The following is a 25,320-nucleotide window of genomic DNA, read 5'->3' as shown; positions in this document are numbered from 1 at the left end:
AGGTTTAAAAACTTCTATCAGCTTGGATAGGGATAGTAGAAAGAGACCTTGGGATCTCTAATTCCTATGGGCAGGAGGCAGGCTGAGAACACTACTCAGTGGCAAACATGTGATTTGTGGGAAAGAATGACTCAGGACAGGACAAAGAGCCATGGAGAATAAACCCCGGGGGTTATGCCTAAATCCTAGTCAAAGCAACAAGTTAATAAACTTAACTGTTAATAGACAACTGACTGGTGTATGCCTCTCATTCTCCCCACCCTCGTTTTAAAATGGGAAAGTCTAGAGAAGCAATGTTATTCCTAATAGGAATTTGGGGCAAAGAGGGAAGATTATTTCTAAGTTCGTAAGTCTTCAGACTGAGAGGAATGGTACTAAAGGATCTTTACCCAAGTACCTCATCTATACCTGGACCTGATTAGATGATGAGCTCCTAGACTTTCAGCTGTCATAATGGAGGACCTGGGAAAAGTATGTTTATTTTTCACGTGGGAATGGTATGAATTACTGTGGTCAAATGGGCGACTGAAATGATAGCTCAACATCTTCCATCCCATGTGTTCTTTTAAAAATGTGACTAGGTGGGGAGTCTACGCTCCCACCCTCTGGCAGGCTTATGAAAAAATGATACCACGTGACTTCTGAGGGAAGGTCATAAACAACAGGCAACAGCTTTTGACATGCTTGCTGGACTCACACTAGAGCCCTAAGTGGTCATGTAAACAGTCTAATGGCCCTGAGCACGGAGCCCACACTCACCCAAGGAGAGACACAACGAGGTCCTGAAACTAAAAGCCCTGGCCAGCCCCAGCCTAGCTCCCTGCTGTTTCCACTCCATCCAACATCTGACTGCAAACCTAAGAGACACAGTGTGAAATCACTCAGCTGAATCCTTCCTTAATTCCTGATGCATAGAAAAACGGAGAAAATAAATGATTGTTGTTTTAGGCCACAAAGTCTGGGGATGATTTGCAGCAGTAACTAACTGAAACACTATGTTTCTGGTAGAAATGTAATACGAGTAAGTATAATTTAGATGAGACCACAATTTCATTTTCCATTCACCTGAACCAGAAATATTAGGTTAATAATGAAGAAAGTATACCAAATTTTTATTCCCCTGGAATTTGCAAATTTTTCAAACATTGCTTTTTTAAGGCATTGAGCTATTCCCTGTATTCTGCTTTACCTGAGTCACATTCATTATATCATCATTAAATATTCAGATGACTATTTCCTATCCCTACAAAACACCATTTACTTATAATTGTACTTAAATAAGACTGCAAACAATAAAACCATAAAATCAATGAAGATGCATGTTCCTTTATATTTTATTTACCATAAAGAGAATACAGCAAACACTGGAGTAAGGCTTTTTAATAATTTCTGATGTAAAGTTTAACACTTAAAATTATGTTTGCTCGCCCCCCCATTCAACATGCAGATTTCATTTATTTCCAGATACAGTGATTCTAGAGCATTACACTCTCTGGGTAGTTTTATAACACAGCATCCTTGCCCTGTTAATACAATTTCACAAACTGTGTACAATCATGGTATACTACCATCATTCAAAGAGTTCCCCCAAATGAATACATTCACACAATATGAACACTAAAATGTAAGTTTTTAAGACATCATCTTCATAAGCCAAACCACAAAAACCCAGGTTCTAGTTTTAAATGTGTTTATGAAGACTGCTGCTAAGCTCAAAGCATGCAGATGTTCATGACCACCTAGATGAAGCTGGATATTGAAACTCCTTCAGTAGGTCCAATGATGCAATTTTTCACTCATCCCAAGTATCTCCATATTTGTTTACTTTGACTAGGAAAAAAGCACAAATAATTGATGATTCCAAACAGTAATAAGTAAAAGGCACTATTTTATGTTTGCTATTATTATGATTTAAAGTTATGTTTCTCTCTGATTTGAAAAAATGCACATGAGAGTCAAACTGTAATTATAAAAGGGGGCTGGCTAGACTTTTGTGAACTGGAGGTTAGACATAAATTCTAATGCACTGTATCAAGACCTTTACATAAGTATTAGATCTGCATAACCCTTATAAAGAAAACACAATCCCCATTCTAAGGAAAACAGATTAGTAACTTGCCCAAGGTACAAGCTTAATCAAACAGGTAGAACCGAAGTTTGGACACAGTTATGTTTAGGTCCAAAGCCTGGGTGCCTTTACAACTTTACCGCCTAAGTGAGTGTGGTATACATTATAGCACATACAAAAAAGTTACCAGCAAATGAAAAGTAACAACAATGATAAACATTTGAATGTTGTTCTTCACAAAAATATAGTAATAGAAATGGTCAGATTTGATTAATCTCTCCCAGGAGCTGAAATACCAGTACAAGAAGGAAATGCTCTCCAATATTCTTGCATTTTATAAGAAATTATATTTTCAAACATGTTTTTCTGTCTTTTCTACTCTTACTTTTAGCTTCTCTTCTACATAGCCTTCACCTGTGAATTATACCTCTTCAGAAGTATTCTTAACAATGTGAAGAAGCAGTTATCAAAATATAACTAGGGACCCCTTCCCCAAGACTCTTTCAGTAAGTCTATGAAGTCAAAAGTATTTCGTTATTATACCAAGACGTTATATAAACTTTCCCCTCATATTCTGCCTTTTCCCCTTGCTTTCCTTCCCTCATGTGTATAAGGCAGAGCTTCTGGCAGAATTCTCATGAAGCTACATGATATGTAGTGACATCACTGCTCTGACAGCTAACTGAAAATGTGCTTAGGTATTTAAAATTTCTGCCATAATTTCTAATTAGGTAAATACCAATAAATATAATCCACATAAACTGAAAACTTTTAAGTGACACTTTCTGACATAGTGAATCTACATTGTACTGTCAAATTTGTCTAGATTCTAAAACAGAACATCCTAGAAAAATCACAAAGTGTTTCATAACTGTTTTTTCTTTAAATTATATAAAGTGCCAAAAAAAAATCAACTTTCTTTTTACAAAGAAAAAAATTCTTTCACTTTACTGTGTCACATAACAGAACTTTAAGACTGTTCACAACCAAAACCACAAATGTCCAAATTCAACGAATGCCACACATCTACAATATTCCCTTTTCTTAGTCTTGACATACAATAGAAATGGTTACAAAAATGAGAAAACTAACTGCCTGCCCTCATGGAGCTTACAGTCTAAATCCTCAAATTAATTAGCAGAACAGAGTACTGGTAAGTCTTTACATATTACAGAGTAATGACCACTGAATGCATAAGGTTTACATTAATTTTTTTTTTTTTTGCGGTACGCGGGCCTCTCACTGTTGTGGCCTCTCCCACTGCGGAGCACAGGCTCTGGACGCGCAGGCCCAGCGGCCATGGCCCACGGGCCCAGCCGCTCCGCGGCATGTGGGATCTTCCCGGACTGGGGCACGAACCCGTGTCCCCTGCATCGGCAGGCGGACTCTCAACCACTGCGCCACCAGGGAAGCCCTACATTAAATTTTTTATGACAAACATTAACAAATATCATTGATTACAAATCTATTTTAAAGGTGTAAAAAACAACAATAACATGACAGAGGTGGATCACTGTTATAAAACAGATTTCTAAATGAAACAACTACTAACAATCAGAAATAAAACTGGCTCTAAAGGAACGATCATAATAAAAAATACTAAGGATTTTTATTTATTTTTGCATCCTCTGTGGCATACTGACTCTCAAGAAGGTACCAGGGACCTATTCCCTCCTTTGATTTTTAAAGTAGTAAATAGAAAACCTTTAAACAATGACACGTCTTCTAAAATTCCTCAAGAAAGACATCATAAAATTCTATATTGAAACAGCTTCAAACCCCTATTCAAAAATGACCTCTTCTGTTAGCGGTAAATTTTTGGTATCAGAAAATTTACTTTGGGTAATGCACAGCTGTTCAAAAAGGACTTAAAAGAAACTGTCATTTAAAAAAATCTGTATATATTAATTAATTATAGAGTAAAAGTACTGTTAAAAAAAGTCAAACTCATTTTTTGGAAATGCCCTAAAAGCTGGTTTGTAAGGCATATAACTCTATCTTGACTTCACAGATATGATATAAGAAAATCATTTTATTACTTAATCAGGACTCTGTGGTTCTGCCACAAGTGGCATTACAGCTACTAGGTCACAGGTCTGGTTTTATGCAATAGATGCATCATTTGAAAAATGATATCAGTTCCCAGGGTGGCTTCTCATAAGGGAAAATAGTCAAATGTTTGTATAATTTCTACACTGTATTACAAAACTAGTCTTACCGTCTTAAGTTATACTACTATTTGGACTTCATTATTTTCTAACACAAAATGGCCTTTGGAACACTTGAAAAAAGGAAGACCTAATAACTGGTAAGTAGCTATTCTCTAAAAAAAAAAATGTTATTTTGGTTAATTGCTTGAGGCACTAAATCACACGTTAGTATAATTAAAGTTTTTAACTAATGCTGCAGTTTCCAATCCTAAAGCGTAAAGTGATTCAGACTAGACTATCATACCTTCTTTTTTTGGCATTCTTTCCTGCATAGGCCTGACTGAGGGGTCAGTCTTATGTGTTAAAGTAACTTCATATGACTCTCTGTTCTTATTCCTTAATTCCTCATATGTTATATTTTTTCTTTTAGGACTTTCTTCAATGTTGGGATCAGGTCCTAAAACAACAAACAGTTAATAAATGGTGATAAAAGGATGGAATAAATCCAAAAGCAGCTAAATTTTACAAATATGCTCCTTACTTACAAAAAAAATAAAGTAAAACAAACGATCAAATTATTACCAGCATTCCAAAGGTACTGTATTTTCCCCAAGGTAATTATAAAACTGAAATCTATTTCCTCTTATACTTTGAAGCTGTTATTTCTAAAATTTAAAATATAAAAAAAATTTAAAACTAACCATGGCCAGAAGAAGAATGGATATAATATAAACCAGCACAATTCACTCATTAAAATGCCAGTGTTCTAAACTGGGAAGTTATTCATACAGCTTATATAAGTAAAGAGAAATACTTTCTACTAGTAACAACTGAACAAAACTTGACATAGTATAGATTTTATTTAGTAATATTTCCATAGTTAAATGTTCCTGTATCCAGAGTCCATATATGCAAACAACTCCAGTTATTAAAAAGATATTTACCTTACCCTCTTTATATTTAAATAAAAACACTTGAAAATAGCTATTGAAAATATTACGTAGCCTTTAATCAGAGTATACATGATTTTCATACTCAGGTCTAATGGATGCAATACTGAGGCAGAAAAAAGTGGCAACTTTTACCTGGAGAACCAGCATTTATTCTTTCTCTCTCCCAAAGAAAATCAAAGTATGATTATGTATTATCAAAGAGCCAAACACTGATATAAAAATAAGGAAATGGTTATTCTTAATACTGGTTGACAGGACCAAATATTGAACATAGTTTATAAAATAGACAGTCAGCAAGGAAGGCCATATAAACATTTTTAAAGAAATTAACTAATGCTAACATAACATTCAGTGAACTACTTAACCTACAAAATCTAACAGACCACTCCAAAAGTAATATTTTTCAGAGGTTTTTAATGAGACAGAAATTGTGCCTATAATTTTAATAATATAACCATATGAATTTTTTGTAAGTGGTACTATTGTGCAACTCAATGGTAAGATCCCAGTGAATAATCACAATTTTCAAAGCAACATAACTATACACTGAATGCATTCAACTACAATCTTTTACTACAAAATACACTTGCACTGATACAAAGCAGAGAGGATTTAAATTTCTAATTAGTTCTAATATTATATAGCATGGTTGAAAACCATATTTTTCTTGCTAAAAAAGAAAAGTATTAAAACTGTATACCGGGTTTAAAAGCACTTTGCATTTCATTAGTAATAAGTAATTATTTAACTCATTTCCCTTCACCATAAATGATATTTTTTAAATTCTGAAGGGAACAGTATATACTAGATTAGTAGTGAGGAATTCCAGGTTCTCATTCCCACTCTGCCGACATTTAATGAATGTCCTTGGGCAAATCACTAAACTTCTTTGAGTCTTCATTTTCTCAATTGTGAAATATGGAAGTTTGAACTAGATGATCTATCACTAAAGTTCCTTCCAGGTCTAATACTTTTCCTTACCAAAAAGAAAAATATTTCATTGTTCTGAAATTCTGTGACAAATAATGAAAACATAAATTAGATAGAAGATTAGGGAGAATTTTTTCCACTTATAAAAGCCAAATGAAAATATCTTGCATTGTGTAGGGAGCATGATTTACTGTAAAGAGCTGGAAGGAACAGGAAAATGTAAAAAAGTGTTGATTTAAATCTAACTGTAACACACTACCTACAGTCTCATAGCAACTATGAAAGAATGCTTTCTGCTTTGAAAGATTAATAACTCTTTCAATTCCTGGTAAGAGAAAGCAGAGGACAAACAGGACAAACAAAAAACGAGGATGTCCTGGTTAAGGGAGGACTGCAGCTGGGGCAAAGCAAAGGAGGCCACTGTGGGCCCATGTGGGGAACTAAGAGCGGCAATCTTGAGTTAAACAAGGGGGGGTCAGAGTAGCAGAGCATGGATGGATGGATGGCTGCAGTGAAGGACTTAAAATATATTAGAATTTGGGCCTTGCTGTAGTCTGTGGGCAGATACCAAAGGCCTTTTTGTCTGTTTTCATTTGGCAAAGAAATTATGTAATGTGGAATGAAATTTTCTAATGGAAATGCAAGGAAGGATGCAAGACATAGCAAGGAAAGAGTTGGTGCCTGGCTAGAATAGAAGTAGAATGGATTTGAACTTGGGAGACTGGGGAAACGGGAGATGCAGTGAGGGACAAGGACAGCTGACTCTGGAGATAAAATAATGTCTTTAACCATTCTTCCTAAGCTGCCTACCTCCTTCCCTTTCTGAGTAATCAGATGTCTTTGTTTCCAACCATTCAGGAAAAAAAAAAAGTTAGTTGAGGATTAAGAGACTATCAACAACTTTCATCCACTTAAGAATCTCTTTAATTTTCTTAACTTCCATTCTCTCCTGTCTCTTCAGTTAATACCCCCCTCACCAACCTGGACTCTTGCTCTAAAAGCAGCACTGTCCAATACAATTTTCTATAATGATGAGAATATTCTATATCTATATCTGCACAGTCCAACACAGTAGCCATTAGCACATACGGCTACTGAGCAATTGAAATGCTGCCAAAGCAACTGAGGAACTGATGAATTTTCAATTTGATTTGATTTTAATTAAACAGCCTCTTATAGCTAATGGCTACTTTATACCCTGACCTACCTAGAACTCTTTCCACATCATTTGGAACCTTATTTGACCTATAACCAATGCCTCTCTTTCCACTATATCCCCTCCCTCCTTTTAACCTACATATAGAATCAAATCTCTCCTGTCTTCAACAAAAGAAACGAAGACCCAAATGTTCCTTTAACCTTGTTTATTCCCCATAGTTACTGGCTGATTGTACTTATTTCAAAGCACACGTTTTCAAATACTCTATGAGGTCGACAATCCCTTCTCCAAACCCTCAGAGTCAGAAATACTTCAAAATTCAGAGTTTCTCAGATTTTAGAAAAACATTACCATATATATCCCTTATTACTTAATGTCCATTGAAGTAGCAATGAATAAGCAAACACAGTATTTCTACAACAAAATCTAGAAAAAAATTGTACTAAGATAAATAAACATTATCAATAGAGTTATATCAGTTTAGGTCAGGGCTTAAAATGAGTTCAGGTCAGATTTTTATCACTAATTTAATTATTTAAAAACCTGGTTTTTTAAAAAGCATTTTGGATTTTAGGTAAGGAACTGTAAACTTGTATTTTCTGTTTTTAATTCATCTTTCACTGCAAATTAGACTGAAGAAAGCAAGCAAGGAAGGAAGCAAGAAAGCAAGCAAGCTAGCAAACATTTGTTGAGAGCCTACTACTTTCCAGGCATTACTTCTGATTTCTGTATTTCATCTCACTCCCAAAGTTCTTTAAGGGTATTATCATCTCCATTCAAGAGATCAAGAAACGGCAGGGATCACAAATTACAAGTTACTTGCCTAGAGTTACAATAGCTAGCAAATGTCAGTAATTCATATCCAGGCCTTAATCCAAAGGTTTCACTTAACATTATGTGATCTTCAAAACTAGTATTTACACAAACTTCACAAAGCACTTTCACATGGATTTTCTCACTTGACAACAGTTCTGTAAAGCAGGTAATTATTATTTTTCTCATATTACAAAGAAGCTAAAGTGGCCTTTAAGACCACACTACCAAGTGTAACATTTTTAAAGCCTCTCTGTGGCACAGTTTATCATTTCTTCTTTGCTATTTCACTAAACACGGTTAGTATTTTCAATTAATGGAACATATTAATAATTTATCCTTATATTTCTATATGTTCTAGCAGACAAAGAGTTTCTCAGGGCCAAGAACTAGGTCTTATTCATCTTTATTTCCATACCTAGCAGAGTGCCTGATACCTATTAGACCTCAAAAAATGTTGAGTGAAGGGACAATGAATTCAAATGAACAACAGAGCAAACAAACATGCTGAGTTTAGGCTGATGGTGGAACATATAGGTGATATCCAGCAGAAAAGGTCGTCAAATAAAGTTTATACATACGTTGGACCATAAAATGCTGAAATTCATTTCAAGAGAAGTTTCTACCTTGGGCAATATGATCAGTAATACCAGTGGGAGTAGATTCATTCATAGAAGCACTGAATGGAATTGGCTCATAACGAGGAAGCACCTCTCTTTCTATGTTGTCTGCTTCTGGGGATGTCACAAAAGATGAATGACCACTCACGTTTGAGTCATATTTTGGCTTCTGAGAATAGTACCTGTAAAAGAAAATCATACTGTATAAAAAACACGGGTTATTGTCTATACCTTATTTAAAGAAGTGTGTTAAGGTATGAGAACTAGTCATTTTCTAAAGGAATCATATAATTTTAACATAGTTATTTAAAACAGTAAAATAAAGTCTGTTTCTGCCACAAAAACATTAAAAATATCTTCTGATCCACTTAAACAACTTAAAAATTGTCATTCTTACTATAGAGAAGAGAAAATATATAACCAATTTTCTAATTATTAGGCTTTAGACATCATTGTAATGTGTTTAAAGTTCTTGGAAAGAAAAAGTACTTCAGATCAGAAAATATGTCCATTTCCCACATTAATTGGGAAGTTACTTCCACAGGTAGCAGTCCATATAAACACTATTTTGCTGAAGTAGATGTAAGTAATACTAGCTTTCATGGGACTTATGCTGCTTGCCATTTATGATAGGACAATCTACCAAATCTACTTAACCACCTTATTATTTATTTACCTACCTATCAAGACAGATTCATTTATCTATACTTACACAATTTCCCTACAATTGTAAACAACAGAAGGATTATAAAGCTGAAATCTGTTAAGAGATGGGATTGATAATATTTGGGAATTCAAAAAAAAAGTCAAATATAGTAACCAAACGTGTTTGACAAATTAAAATCTCTCATTCTGGGACATGAACTCACAGTAGAATGCAACTCTATACTTAAAAGTAAACAAATCTTGTTCTACTTTTGAAAACAAAATTAGCTTTAGCTTGCAGCAAAATGACAAGTTTCAAATGTTCCTTCAGTTAGGCCATGTTTCATGCCCTCAATTACGGCAATATCTAGTTATAATTTTTTATCTAAAATGAAAAACCTTTAATAAGATCTGAATGGCCTACCCAGTTGGTGAAGATCGTCGTGTCTGTCCTGATCGTAAAGCCTCTCCAAGAGGGGAATTCTCAAGATTCTTGAACTTCTCTTGGCAAGTTTTCACATAGGAAAGCTTTCCAGCAAAGTATCCCATGATGCAAGCAACTTTTAGTAAAAATAAACAAAAAGTGTAACTCAATATGCCTCTTTAGACAAAAACCTTTTCTAAAAGAACATTTTAAAAAATGTGGTTCTTGGGCTTCCCTAGTGGTGCAGTGGTTGACAATCTGCCTGCCAATGCAGGGGCCACGGGTTCGAGCCCTGGTCTGGGAGGATCCCACATGCCATAGAGCAACTAGGCCCGTGCACCACACTACTGAGCCTGCGCGTCTGGAGCCCGTGCGCCACAACTACTGAGCCTGCGTGTCTGGAGCCTGTGCTCTGCAACAAGAGAGGCCATGATAGTAAGAGGCCCGTGCACCACAATGAAGAGTGGCCCCCACTTGCCGCAACTAGAGAAAGCCCTCGCACAGAAACGAAGACCCAACACAGCCAAAAATAAATAAATAAATTTTAAAAATATATGGTTCTAAATATGTCTTTGGTGTGGAAAACCTGGGATTTCCTGAAATAATGGAAAAAGTACCATATTAAATCACATTCAGAGTTCACAAAAAGATTCGGTAGATATAATTCACTTTCACAAAATAAAATAAGTTAAAATAAAGCTGCTGTAAGATAAATTCTACTTTACTAATTACTTTATTAATACAGATAGGAAAAATGTGGTAACAGTATAATGGAATGAAGAATCAAAACAATACAGTTCTAGCCTGGTCACAAGGATTTAGGCCATTTCATTCCTTATAAAATGGGAATCACACCATTTGCCCAGCTAATTTCATAAGATTATTTTTTAAATCAGGTGCAACAAATGCCTTAAAATAATATATTATGAAGTGTACCTAAATATGGCTATTGTTGCATCTTTATTTAATAGAGACTACCCTGGAAAGATTCATAGAAAGTCTCAGGTACTCTTTTTCAGGGCAATTAGTATCTCTTCTATCAACTATATTATAAAATGTAAAGAAGCTATGCTTATAAATGTAAGTTATGTTTATTTACTGATTGTAAATTAAAGAGGTTTTTAAAAATTATGCTTTATTTTAAAATACACTTTATTTTGATTAATCAGAATAGCTGGACAACTTTCCTTCCTCACAGACCAAGAGAACTTACTTTTAAATTTTATATCTTTAATTATATAATTTAAATTATTATATCTTTAATATAATAAAGATATAATTATTTAACAAAATAATTTAAAATAGTTCTATTGCATTATAAAAAGAGAAAAAAAGCCTCTTTCAAGTAGCTCATGATTTTTAATTCTAACAATAAAATGCCCAAGTAGTCCATTTGATGAAAAGCTTAAACAAAATGATTTGTTATACTCCAATAAATATGTAAAAAAAAAAATGCATTACAAATAAAAGAATACTTGATATCAAAAAAAATGATTTGTCAAAACAAATAACCAAATAACTGTTATTAGTAACACAAAACATTTGATAAAAGCTAGTGATTTTACTTAGGTAGAAAAGCTAAGAGAACTAGTATTGTTCATACTTACATATAAGTTTAGGGATGGAACCATATTTGGGATGACTTGAAAGGATTCCTAAAGATAAAACAGTAAATATTTCTGAGTAACACTGTTCCATTTACATAATTAAGATGTTTTATCTTTTACTGAGGTAAAAGAAAAGCTTTATGCCAAGTTTATGCTAAGAGTATATAAGAGAATGGCACAGAAATTATGGTAAAAAATACAAAGAAACTACTTCTGCTAGTCATTATCTGGTCTTTCATAATGTGAGACAAAAGTAGCAACAAGTTTAGCAGTGCAGTATAAAGTAAGATGTATCTATTTCTCAGCAGCTTTGAGCGACCCACAAAGATACAAGGAAAGATCAGTGCAGATGATCTTTAAACATCTGATAACATTAGCTCTTTCCATAACACCAAAGAAGTCTGAAGCTATTTAAAAGAGAATTCAACATCAAGAGAAATATGAAGAAATCAAAAGACTAATCTATTAGAATAGGTGAATTTAGCAAGATCACTTGATACAAGGTTAATATACAAAATAAAATAAAAACAAAAATGAAAAAATCCGCTATATACCGGGAACAAACAAAACCCCCAATATTTTAAAAACTACATTATAGCACCAAAAAACATCAAAGCCCCAGGAACAAATCTAATGAAAAACATGAAAGATCTTGAAAACTACAAAATTTACTGAGAGAAATGAAAGCTGAGTAAATGGAGAAACACACCATGTTCATGAACTGAAAGATTAAATATTGTAAAGATGGTAATTCTCCACAAACTCACCTATAAATTCAATACAATCCCAATTAAAATCAAAGAAAGTGTTTCCCCAAATTGAAAAGCTTATTATAAAATTCATGTGGAAACACAAAGGGTCAAGAAAAACCAAGGCAATATTGAAGAACATAACGGAGAACTGACTACCACCAGATACCAATATCTATGATAAAACTATAGTAATTAAGGCAGTGTGTTACAAGTACAAGAACAGATAAACTAATCAAAATCAGAAGAGTCTAGAAACAGACCCACACACACAGTCACTTGATTTATGACAGAGGTAACACTGCACTGCAGTGAACAAAAATTAGTCTTCAAAATATAGTGCTGGGTCAACCACATATCTGTATGAGGGAAATATGTATCAAAACTAGAAACTACACTATCAATCAACATACAAAAGGATGGATAAACTGCTATGACATATTCACACAGCAGAAAACTGTATGCAATGAGAATATATAATTTACAACTACATGCAACAATGTGGATGAATCCAGTGATGTGCTGGTAAACCAGCTCTCCACATAAAAGGCCCTGATTTGTAATGTTAGTCGATTTCTGTGATGAAATACCTGCCCCATGACCAATTTCAAGCTAGCAATGGTTTAAAAATTGGCTTGCCAAGTTCCTGAAATTTTAATAATCAGCTCTCTGGAGCTGGTACAAGCCAGTTTTAGCATACTACTGGATGAATCTCACCATGTTGAAAGAAGGTACACAAAAGATTGTCATCATGTATATATAATTTTATGATTTAATTTTATATAAAAATAGACAACAGATTTATGCTGTTAGCCTCAGTTCCTTCATTGTATAAATGAACGGAGATGATGAGAAGAAAAGGGAGGATGGTAACAATATCTACATTTATACAAAAAAGTCGTTCCTTTATTCTGTCACCAAATAGCTACAGACCACTTACAACACACAGGCACTACACCCTAGGAAGCAGGAATATAACAGTAAACAAGACACTCTCTTTACCCTCAGAGTTTACAGTCTAGAGAGTGAATGAAGACAAAAAGAATATGGTGTGATGGTTGCTATTCATCCACTCAAATACAGACATAAGTCGAAGATATTGCAGGTTGAGTCCCAGAACCACTGCAATAAAGCAAATATTACAATACAGCAATCACATAAATTTTTGGGTTTCCCAGTGCATATAAAATTTATGTTTACACTATACTATTTAATGTGCAATAGCACTGTCTCTAAAACAATGTACATACCTTAATTAAAAAATACTTTGTGTTTATAAACACTAACCATCATCTAAGCCTTCAACAAGCTGTAATGTTTTTGCAATAGTAACATCAAAGGTCGCTGATTACAGATCACCATGACAAATGTAATGAAAAAGTTTGAAATGTTGCAAGATTTACCAAAATGTGACACAGAGACACAGAAGTGAACAGATGCTCTTGGAAAAATGGTGTCGATAAGACTTGCTCAATGAAAGTTGTCACAAACCTTCAATTTGTAAAAAAAAACAGTATCTGTGGAGCTCAATAAAATGAGGTATTCCTGTATGTGAGTGTCTACTAGGTGCACTATGCCCTGTCAGGTGCCAGAGACAGCCCATATTCTAAAGGGAAGTAGCAAGAATGGAGGCAAATACATTTATTGAAACTAATGTAATACTCTTGGCAACAAATGGTTGCATTAACTACAACGGGAGTGCAGATGGAGATAGTTTACAGAAATATTTAAGAGGTATACTAGAGAATGGACATTCGTTGGACAAAGCAGGTAAAGGATAGAAATGAAAAATAATGTCTCAGTTTCCTGGATGGAGAGTATTGCCATTCAGACATAGGGAAAATGGAGGAATTAATTTATGGAGAAGTGAATTCAGTTTGGGATTGAACTTGAGTTCAATCTGAGGAGCCTGTAGGAGGGCCATCCATGTGGAGATATGCAGAATATGATTCTGGAGATTATCTAGGTTAGAGATAATGATGGGGATTTAGAGCAATAAATGGTCACCGAAGCCCATATTATTGCTGGATACTAAATAGACTAAAAACTCAAAGGCAAAGTAAAACTCTGAAGAACAACACAAGTGAAGGAAGAAAACCCAGATTACAATGTAAGTACCAAGAGGTCGTGGGTTTTTGTCTTTTAGTGCTATATACCAAAAACAGTGTATAGTGCTTATCAGACACTCAAAAAACATATGAAAAAAATGGAGAAGTTGCCTGAGACAGGAGAAAAACCAGAAGAATGTGCTGTAATGGAAGCCATGGGAAGAGAACATTTTAAGGATTGGTTAAAGTTGTATAATGGTCAAGAACAAAAACTATCCATTGAATTTAAGCAACAAAGAGGTTGTACTGGTAAGAGTTTTAGTACATGTCAGACTATATGCACAATCTATGACACAGACTGCAGTGGGCTGAAAGAAATAAAAAGTGAAGTGCTCAGGACTTCCCTGGTGGCACAGTGGTTAAGAATCTGCCTGCCAATGCAGGGGACGTGGGTTCAATCCCTAGTCCGGGAAGATCCCACATGCCTCGGAGCAACTAAGGCCATGTGTCACACTGAGCCTGCGCTCTAGAGCCCGCAAGCCCTAGAGCCCGTGCTCCGCAACGAGAAGCCACTGCAATGAGAAGCCCGTGCACCGCAATGAAGAGTAGCCCCCGCTCGCCGCAACTAGAGAAAGCCCGCACGCAGCAACGAAGACCCAACACAGCCAAAAATAAATAAATAAAATAAATAAAATTTTTTTAAAAAGTGAAGTGCTCATTCATGAAGTCTGGCTTCAAATGCAGGAGCAACTGTAAAGGGATATAAAAGAAAATTTTTCTTTTTTATGTTGTCAAGTTAGAAATGACCTGAGCATGTTTAAATGTTTTGACAGAAAAGGATGAGTAGAGTGGGAATAGCTAAGACTATGTAGAGTATGACCCTGTGGATAAAATCATACACAAAATGTTAGGCGTTTTGATTAAATGCAAATTGTTTTGGTGGATTCTGATCTCCTTTTCTAAAGTCTCTCTCAATTTTATTTTTTTTTTGAGATTGACTTCTTAATTAAAACACCTCACCCCCCAGTGATCTGTACAAGAACCCAGTACAGTTTCAACAATACTGAAAGCCCTTAATTCTGGGAGATAGTTACATGAGTGACATATGACTCAATATTCTTTTCTGTGTTTTTACTCAAAGTATCAACACCCCAACAACAAAACAACCCTAACAAAAATATAAAGGTAACATGTGACACGCTGTATAGAAAATGTTATTCCACACATCAGGTTAAGTCATTTTCAACAGTTTATCCCTCCCAAAAAATGGATTATAAATTCCACTGAAAGGCTCCAGGCTCAGTCACTATGAACAATTACAGAGAAAGATGTTTATCACTGTTGTTGTTCATGGCATGACTTTTGCAAATGAAATCAGAGGCAGAGATCACCATTGATGTCAAGTCAAATAATCACCAGATGGTGACTAGGAGTCCAAGAGGATTTTGGCTGTTGACAGAATAATCTGTCACCTCAGTACTAGGTCCTGATATTTTCAGGAGGATTCATGTGAAGCAGTTATACTCCAATAAAGATGTACTCAAAAAAAAAAAAAAACGGTATGTGTGTAACTAGAAAAAGGGAATTTCTCTGGATTGGTTATGTGTATAACTAGCTACATGTAGGAGCAAAGGCATTCCCAAGCTAGGGAAAAAACCCAGCAATGGTATGATTTTATTGTTGAAGATGTAAGATCTAAGTGAGTAGGTACAATCTGACCCTTCCAATTTTTACTGCTTCTGCCTTACCTTCAAGCTGTCCAAAGTCTCCTACTCTATGTAATCCCCAAAGTTCCAAAATTTTCTCTTCTTTGTAACCTTTTCAAAATTACCATTTCTCTTGGTTCTACCTTAGCTATACGTTTTCATTCCTCCCTGCGTGACTCTGCCACTCTAGCCATGTCAGTCTCCTGACTGCCCACCCAAATAGTCATGCTTATTCTTCTGATAACCAGGTCCCTCCTTCCTCAGATATTCTTCCATCTCTTTTAATCTAAATCCTGCCCATCTTCAAAACCCACTTCTTTCAAGAAATTTTCCTTCATTACAGTACCTCTGCAGAGATCTTCTTTGAAAACCTACAGCTCTTGGAGTCTCTACCGCAAAACTTAGAAGCTTATTAAATATTTAAATTATATTCTCCATTTGCTTCAACATTGCATTCACATTGTTTCCTCACATGAATCACTAGCAGCTCTTAATTTCTTTTGTATAATCCACCCCCGCCCCCAGGTCTAGCTCCAATCATTAATGACTGACAAGACTAAGATAAATAAAATGGGCAGTACAATAACAGACACTATAATTTCTCCAGTCCTAAGTTTTTCCTTAAAAGTAATGTGACTAGGGACTCCCCTGGTGGCACAGTGGTTAAGAATCCGCCTGCCAATGCAGGGGACACAGGTTCGAGCCCTGGTCCGGGAAGATCCCACATGCTGTGGAGCAACTAAGCCCGTGTGCCACAACTACTGAACCCGCGCTCTAGAGCCCGTGAGCCACACTACTGAAGCCCACGTGCCACAACTACTGAGCCCGCACGTCTAGAGCCCATGTTCTGCAACAAAAGAAGCCACAGCAACGAGAGGCCCGTGCACCACAACGAAGAGTAGCCCCCGCTCGCCGCAGCTAGAGAAAGCCGCATGCAGCAACGAAGACCCGACGCAGTCAAAAAAATTAAAAAAAAAAAAAGTAATCTTTTTTTAAAAGAAAAGAACTTTTTTTAAACAAAAGTAATAAATTGTCTGTTTCACACTATAGAAACAATTCTAGTCTATAAAACAAGCTAGTCCTAAAAGACAAGTAAGAGTAGATTACAAATAAGAGTATATATCTTGATTTGTTTCCCTTTTTAAAATTCCTGTCATGGTAGCTAGTCTATAAAACAAGCTAGTCCTAAAAGACAAGTAAGAGTATATTACAAATAAGAGTATATATCTTGATTTGTTTGCCTTTTTAAAATTCCTGTCATGGTAGCACATTGTAATGAGGTTCTTTGGGAATTCGCCAAACAAAAACAAAATTTTACCTCAAAAAATCCTCCTATTTCCCTCCAAAACTACTTTTTCTCAACTAGTTGTGTCAATACTACTCTCTAAGTACTTCATACTGCTAATATGAAAAGGCTAAAACTTCCTATCTTAGTAACATTTTAGGAGGAGCTAGTTTAATTTAAAGAACAGTTTTCTAGAATATATAAAGGCCATCCTAAGGTAACCATCCTTTTCTGGAATACCTTCTAATTCCCATAAATTTGTAACTTATTTATTACAAAATAAATGTAATGAATATTTCTACTGCTTACACTACTAAATTTAAAGATGTAGAGACTGATACATTTAATACCCAAACTCAACTTCACTATTTAAACCAATAGAATTTTGGACAAGGACGGACCCTCACTCCCCCCATTATTATAAGACAAAGCTGGTTGAGGGAGCTACGGAACTCCTAGTCTTTAAACTGGTACACAAGAATCAGCTGGAGCTCTAACTCAAAGACTCTGATTCAATAGGTCGAAGATGGGGCCCATGAATCTGCATTTCTTATAAGCTCCTAGGTGATAAGTTGTATGGATGGTCTACCTAGACCAGGTTTGTCTCTCTGCCTTCCTGTAAACTACCACTGGCTTTTAGTTACTTTCTTGCTTATAGTGTTAATGTTGCTACAGTGCTACAGTTAGTTAATGGACATCAAATCCTCAAATTTGATATGTGAGTCTGGGTTCATGGAGACAACTCTCCTGATGTAGTAATTTTTTAGTGATAATTTTTAATATGATACATTACCATATGTCCTTTATCTAAAGATCAGGAAAATAACACATAAAAACACGATGGTATCCAAAGTGCTAAACAAAATCAAAGTTTAAAATATTTACCTTTACTAATCAATCCTTGAGTAATCAACATACTTGTTGCAGCCAAAGGTACAGCTATAAGGGGAAAAAAAGTTTGTCAACACCAACAAAAGGAAAAGATTTTGTCTGAGTTCATTAGGATAGATAAATGTATATCAGTAAAACCAGTTACGAAGTTATGTTGCAAAATTAAGATCTTTAAGAGATTTCTCCACTTTTCAAAGCTGTACTGTATATACTCAGGGAAATATAAAACGTATTTTAAATTTAAGAAAATATGACAAATTATTAAACAGTATAATTTAAGAGCCACCCAGATTTAGGATCTAAAAAAGCCATTCACTAATACCATCAATTAAAACATAGAAATAGTGACCAAAAGTTACTTCCGGAGTTAACGGGAAAGAATTAATGATGAGGGAAGCAAGAGGCATATTACAAACTGCTCAATTCCACGTACCATGCTAAGTGCTTTTGGTACATTATCATTAATTTTTACCACATCTCTATAAAATGGGTATTATTATTATTATTATTACTATTATTACAGATAAGGAAACTGAAGCTTAGAGATGTTAAGTAATTTGCTCAAGGCCACACAGCCACTTCAATGACAGATTCCAAATGACAGATTCCAGATTCCAAAGAATTATGTCTGATACTAGATCTCAAGTTTTATTACACTGAGTGAACTGATACACAAGACATATTATTTGCCCAAAATCATATGGTGATTGGGGCAAGAATTAGAAAGCATATATTTTAAATACTAATGCTCTTTCTCCTAAACCAGTGAAATCTGTGAAACTAAATGAAAATATGACATATATATGCATATTAACCCAGAGTGAAAAATCCAAAGCTCTCATCATAATCTCAAAGGGGCTCATAATTTAAGAAATCAGTCTTCTACACCCACAGTGCCCAACAGAATTTTCTTTGACGATGAGTGCAGTCTATATCTGTGTTTTCCAGTCAGGTAGTGTGCAGGAAAGATTTAACTTAACAGCTCTAAAACTGCTTTCCTTACAAAGGCCTGCTTTCAAGGTTGGTCCTTAGCTTATATTTGGGAGCTTAACTGGTAAACTGATATAAATCTTTACCTGAATGATAAGTGGCTCACTCTGCCCAAACTGCTTGTACAAGTACAGTTCATACTGAACACTTCCTTTCCTTCTGGAAGTCTGGAATTTTGTTACCTGCTAGGCCGAGGGTGCCCATGTGGCGAGACCCCGATAAAAACCGTGGGTGCCAAGTCTCTAAGAGAATCCTTGGTAGGTAACACTTCACATGTGTTACTACAACATGCAACTGGAGAAATTTAGCACGTTCTTTCTGTATGACACCACTGGGAGAGGACTCTTAGAAGCTTGTGCCTGGTCTCCTCTGGATTTCACCCACACTCCTTTCCCTTTGCTGATTTTCCTTTGTATCCCTTCTGTTGTAAATTGTATTAAACTGAAATAGCTACATGTGGCTGCCACACTGGAGAGTGCAGTTTCAGACTAGGGGTTGGGAAATGCTCTGTAAAGAGCCACGTGGTAAATATTTTAGGTTTTGTCGGCCACACAGTCTTTGTCCCAACTACTCATTTTAAAGCAAAAGCACTGAGACAATCCATAAACAAATGAACACAGCTGTGTTCCAATAAAACTTTACTTATGGATGCAAAAATAGGAATTTCACATGTAATGAAATCTTCTTTTGATTTTTTTCAATATTTAAAAATGTAAAAACCATTCTTAGCTCATAGCCATACACAAACAGATTTGGCCCTTGGGCCGTAGTTTGCTCATCCCTGGTCTAGACTGTACATGGGCAATTTAAGAACCAAAATCATTAAGCATTTGAATTATTAATATTCACGATTAAAATCCATAACTCGAGAACAGGGCATTAGCTTTGCCATCAGACACAATTCGCAGAAACCCTAAGGTTTAAATCCCTGCTCTATTACATACTAACAGATTTTACCTTTGCTAGAAGAATGATCTAATGTTAGTTGGTTAAAATGCCTTCATATACTATTAATTAAGGTTTTTCAAAGGATAATCTTTTAAAATTATAGCATCAGTACAATTTGCAATCATTTTTCTCCTTCAGCCTGGTTCAAGGACTGCAACATGAAGAACTGAAGAATCATATAAAGGTAAAAGGCAATGAGTTCGTTGGCCATCTCTACAATGGACAATATTTTCCCCATTTCGCTTCTTAGGTCAAGATGGCACAATGCAAAGAGTAATAGTCTGGTTAAGGAGATTCAAGTACTAGTTCTGCCATTCACCACTATGTCTTTGCATAAATCTCTTAACTTCATGTTATAAAAGGTAATGGATTAGAACTAAGGTCTCTTTCCAACTCATATATTCTGTCACAGAAAAAGAGAATGGTAAAATTCAAAGAGACTTCAGAGATTATCTAGTCCTCATCCTAATCAGAGTAAACTGATATCCAGAAAAAACAAGTCACTTGCTCAAAGCAACACAGATGGTTAGTTTGTGGTAGAGCTTAGATCAAAATCCAAGTCTTCTAACTCCCAAGTCAGTGGCCTTTTCCACTGTACAATGACTCCCATTCCAGAGTCTATTAAATAATGTTTCTTTAGGCAAATCAATAACACTGCTGACCAAATGCTACTTTATATTATGACCATGGCTCCACTCATATCCAACACAAGGACCCCTAAAATTCCTTTAACTCTTCTCTTACACTAGCAAAATGCTTCTCTAAACTCATAATTGTTTTCAATTGAAACTTTTACTCCATTGATCACAAAAGCACTAACATCCATTTAATAGCTTAACACTTATAATAAGTTAAATTGAATTAATTAATCCCATGAGATAGGTTAATATTATCCCCATTTAACAGATAAGGAAACTGAGGCATACAGACATCAAGAACTTCTCCAAAATCTCACAGCTAATATGTGATGGAGCTATAATTTGAATCCAGAGAGTCAGGCCTCAGAGTCTATGCCCTTATAAGTCACTACACTGTCTCATTCGGAAACCAGTAGCACACATGTATGAAATATTCACAAAATAAAAGATGCATGAAACAAATATGAATTCATACACCTTCTCAGCAATTCCAGAGGTGGAGAACTACTGTTACATACAATACACATTAAACTAAGCCTTTTATGTAGATTCTTTCATTATCTTTACGTTTGGGCAGATACAACTAGTTGTACTCCTTTTCATCCTTCTAACCCATTCTGCACACTGCTAACTAATGTTCCTTTAAAAATTTACATATCATCCCCTTGGCCTAAGAACCTACAATATATAATGAATCAAACTTTTAACTCCTTGCTATTATGTTTATTTTCTACCCCCGACAAAAGAGCTCTGCTCCAATCCGCTCAGCCTCAAGGCTCTAGTAGAGATCAAGTTATTGTAGACTCTGCCTTTGCTAACTATCCCTTTCATCTAAATGCTCCTCCACCATTCTTCATTTGCCTGAAGTCCTGTTAGTTGTTAAGTCTCATTTGTTTAACAAAGGCTTTTTTTTAGCTAAATCGATTCCAATTAATTGATCTCTTTTTAAAATTCCTATTGCTGTTATGCACTTAATCTTTCTCAGTGTTTCATGAGTTAGCTTTGTCTCAACTACATCATAAAACTACTTTAGGACGAAGACTTCCAAGCACAGTACCTTACACACTGTATGCATAAATACCAGGCTGACACACTGTATGCATAAATACCAGTACCTTACACACTATATGCATAAATACCAGGTGACTGATCCTTGTCACCCCCTCCATCCTGCTTTTTTGTTAGAATTACCTTCTTACCTGAAAGGACTGCAGTGACCTCATGAAGCAACAACAGGGTTCTATTCAAAAGGAAAATTATGTTTTGTGTTGCTTTCAACATTCTTTGTATTTAAAAAATAAAATCCTCATGTATATGGTCTCTAGTTAGAAATCAAGAGCTGGTAGTGTAATACCATTTCACAACGATAAAACAGAAACTAACCAGTTTTTATCGTATAATGGTTAAAAGTTTAAGAGTTAAAATAATAAGCCTGTTTCAGACAGACCTGGCTTCAAGTCCAGACACCACTGCTTACCAGCTGTGGAACACTAGATAACTCCTTTAACATCTCTAAACCTCAATTTCTTCATCTGTAAAGTAAGGGTAATAGTAATAAACCTTATTGGGTTATTTTTATATAACCCATGTACACTCAGTAAATGCTATTACTATTACCAACAAAAATACTTCAGGGTCTTGGAAACAGTTCTAGAAATTATTACTTTAAGATGCACACAATTCTGATCATTTCATGATATATGCAAATGTCAAACCACTACATAGTACACTTGAAACTAACATATTATCATGTATCAACTACAATTCAATTTAAAAATTTTAAACAAAGAAATAAAACGTGTTCAACTCTATTTCCTTAATCAAACCCTTTTACCAATAATCACATTAATGCCAAAAGTCTGCCCATTTTTTCTATGTGAAATCATTATAATTTCAGGTACTAAAGGTCAAATTTTGTTGATTAGAAAATTTAACTTACATCTGAACCAGAAGCTTTCATCACTGCATTCTGCAAAGACTCTTCTTTCTTCCTCTGTTGGAATGTAATCAGCCCCTATGTCTTTTCACCAAGGAAAATTGGCAAACATTAAAACACCCATGGAAAAACTAAGTCTAAAAATACCATAGTCTAAACATTAACAAAGTATACCTTTTTTTTTTAATGAAGAAATGGAATAAGTGGCTTGTAAACTTTTAACAAATTTTGACTTCAAACATAAAATTAGTGCTACTGTTCTACTGGCTATGTAGTCAGGACTGCCTACAAAATGAGCTGGGTCCAGTGCAAAATCAAAATTTGGGACCCTCTGTTCAAATTATTAAGAATTTAAAGATGCCACAGTAGATCATTAATGGGTCCCTGTATAACTGCACAGGTCACACACCCCTGAAGCCAGCCCTGTGTCTACTGTTATTCAAGGCAGTGAAAATTTCTCTACATAAAAAGTGCTTCTAATTGTAAATACTTAATTGATAGTTACGGGGAATTGGTCTTGGAACTTCTGCATTCGGCTCTCCAAAATCAGCCCTTCCATTCATCTTTCCTGCATGGAAAACATTTCTTGTTAAGTATTAGAAACGACTGAGATTGGCCAAAGTAAATCAAGGTATAGCATCGTAAAATTACTAGTCTACGTGGCAACCAATCAACAAATATTTACTAAGTACTTCTACATCTGAAGTACTTAAAAAGCTGCCTAAATAAAAAAGTCACAAACCTATTAACTATTTTAGAACTAGTCACTAGGTCCTGTAACTGAAAAAGAAAAGATGTCTTGTAAGTATTTATCAACTGATTATATCAAGTTAAGATAAAAGGTTACCAATTTTTTAAAAAGACATATATTTCTTCTGGAGGCTGGTTTATTTCACATTATCCTATATTTGGATTCTCTCAGAAATATACGCCCAATGATTAGGATAATTCTCCAAACAGAGGAAGAAAAATCCCAAGTCTTTTCTGGGCTTCCATTTTTAAAAATGCAATTATCATGAGGAAACCCCCTCTACAAAGCAGTACTACAAAAAAATGAAATAACAAAGACGTCATATCGTTCTCCCTGTGGTGGGAAGCTAACAGCACATTCTGTAGCCTCTAAACTTTCCTCCCTCCCCAAACAGACACCTAGAAAAATATACAAGATATAAAAAATGCATAGCATTTCAAGAACATACACTTTATTTATCATTATTTTTAACCCATGCGTCCGACCTTAAGAGACCAATAGATTAGATAGCTACGCATTTTACAGAATGTTCACACAGGATCGTGTTTACTCCCATCTTAAAAACAATGTAAATGAAAACAGGAAACGTCATACGCGATGAGAATAGCAACTGCGGCCCTTCCACAATTCACTTACTCAATAACTCATCACTGAGGGCCTACATGCCAATCCCTTCGCTAAGAAACAAGATCAGAAAGGGCAAATGAATTCATGGATGGATGGAGACTGCTTAATAAACTACTTATACCCTAGAACAAACGTAAAAGAAAACAATGGAAACCTCTTACTTCTCCCAATAGAGAGACTGCTAGAGTTGACAAGACCCCTTCACACAACATCATTTTAATCTCCTAATCCCAAAGAAAAAAACCGCATTAAGAGACCGTCGATTCCTGCACCCCATCCCCCGCCCACCGCGTCTCCCACCTGCAACACCTACGCACATCCGTCACCATGAATTTCTCCCATCCACACCCCCTAGACACGCTCCCTCACCAACCCTGGTCACAGGCAGCCAGGAGCCCGAGACCCAAAGGATCGCGATCGGCCCACCCTAGCAGGAGGGAAAATGGCGGAAGGTGCAGGGGAGCGGCTGCCCGCGCAGAGGTGGTGAGTGGGTAGGTGGGGGGCGGAACGGGGCTTTCTGCGTCACCTCACCCACCTCCCGACGACAGCGGCGGGCCACAGCGCGGCGAGCCCGGACGACCAGGGGCCGAAGGCCCAGAGGGGACCCGAGAGGGGTCGATGTGGGGAGGGAAGGGGGTGCAGGAAACGCGCAGGACCGCAGCGGAGTGGGGGGTGGGGAGCGGTCAACAACGCGACCGCCTAGAACTCACCCAGATACGGGCTCAAAATGACCGCGACCCGGAAGCACTGGCGACCTACGGAAGGAAATGACGTAAAGACCTCCTTGCGGAGTCTAAAGGCGAACAGCTGCGGAATATCTGCGTAGAGCTGCGTTAATCTTCGCCGTCCTCTTCGGTTTGTTCCTCCACCCTCCCCCCATCCCGGCGGCGCTCACGAGCTGTACTGCGGCTACGCGTTCGCCCACTGCGGACCCGAGGACCCCCGCCCCTGTCCCCGCCCCCCATACCCTTCCTGCACCGGGGAGACTTGGCTTTAGGCAGTTGGGACAGGCTGCCTTGATCTTCCAGTGACCGGCTGGCAGCCCCCTTTAACCGCTTGTTGAGAGCGACTTTTCTTAGCTTTCTCTGCTTTTAGGCTTTACGTAGTTCATTTATTTGAGTCTCTAGGCTAAGTAGTAGCGAGTAATTATTAAACATGCGCACTTGGCTGGCTGGCTGACTTTTGAGCCTAGCTTCTTCCCAGTTCTAGAAACCTCAGGCATGGTACGTTATCGCTCTCTCTGAGCCTCAGGTTTTTCTCATCTGGAAAATGGAAATACGACCTACCTCATAGGTTTGTTAGGATTAAAGCAACACACCTAAACTAGGCTTTAGCGCTCAATGTTCTCTATTAATGGAAGTGTTTGTATTTGAGTGCGGGGC

The 25,320-nt window shown here is 36.3% G+C and overlaps 1 protein-coding gene across 2 annotated transcripts; it reads right to left on the bottom strand.

The window, feature by feature from the left end:
* Nucleotides 1-1,291: 1,291 nt before the first annotated feature.
* OCIAD1 (OCIA domain containing 1) lies at nucleotides 1,292-24,574 on the bottom strand. 2 transcript variants are annotated; one of them, XM_082838276.1, is made up of 9 exons: nucleotides 24,474-24,574; nucleotides 23,066-23,128; nucleotides 22,564-22,644; nucleotides 18,043-18,096; nucleotides 11,370-11,417; nucleotides 9,763-9,898; nucleotides 8,700-8,875; nucleotides 4,523-4,675; nucleotides 1,292-1,830 (listed from the first exon to the last, which is right to left on the bottom strand). In XM_082838276.1, exons 2-9 carry the CDS (start codon nucleotides 23,121-23,123, stop codon nucleotides 1,793-1,795), a joined length of 744 nt encoding a protein of 247 aa, XP_082694402.1. In that variant the 5' UTR covers nucleotides 23,124-23,128; nucleotides 24,474-24,574; the 3' UTR covers nucleotides 1,292-1,792. The 2 variants fall into 2 exon arrangements, with proteins under 2 accessions (XP_082694402.1, XP_082694403.1); XM_082838277.1 differs by lacking the exon at nucleotides 24,474-24,574 and adding an exon at nucleotides 24,312-24,385.
* Nucleotides 24,575-25,320: the final 746 nt, after the last annotated feature.

This window comes from Leucopleurus acutus, assembly GCF_964270905.1.
Source record: "Leucopleurus acutus genome assembly, chromosome: 4".
Classification (NCBI taxonomy): domain Eukaryota; kingdom Metazoa; phylum Chordata; class Mammalia; order Artiodactyla; family Delphinidae; genus Leucopleurus; species Leucopleurus acutus.
This window is presented reverse-complemented; position numbering and strand designations above follow the sequence as displayed.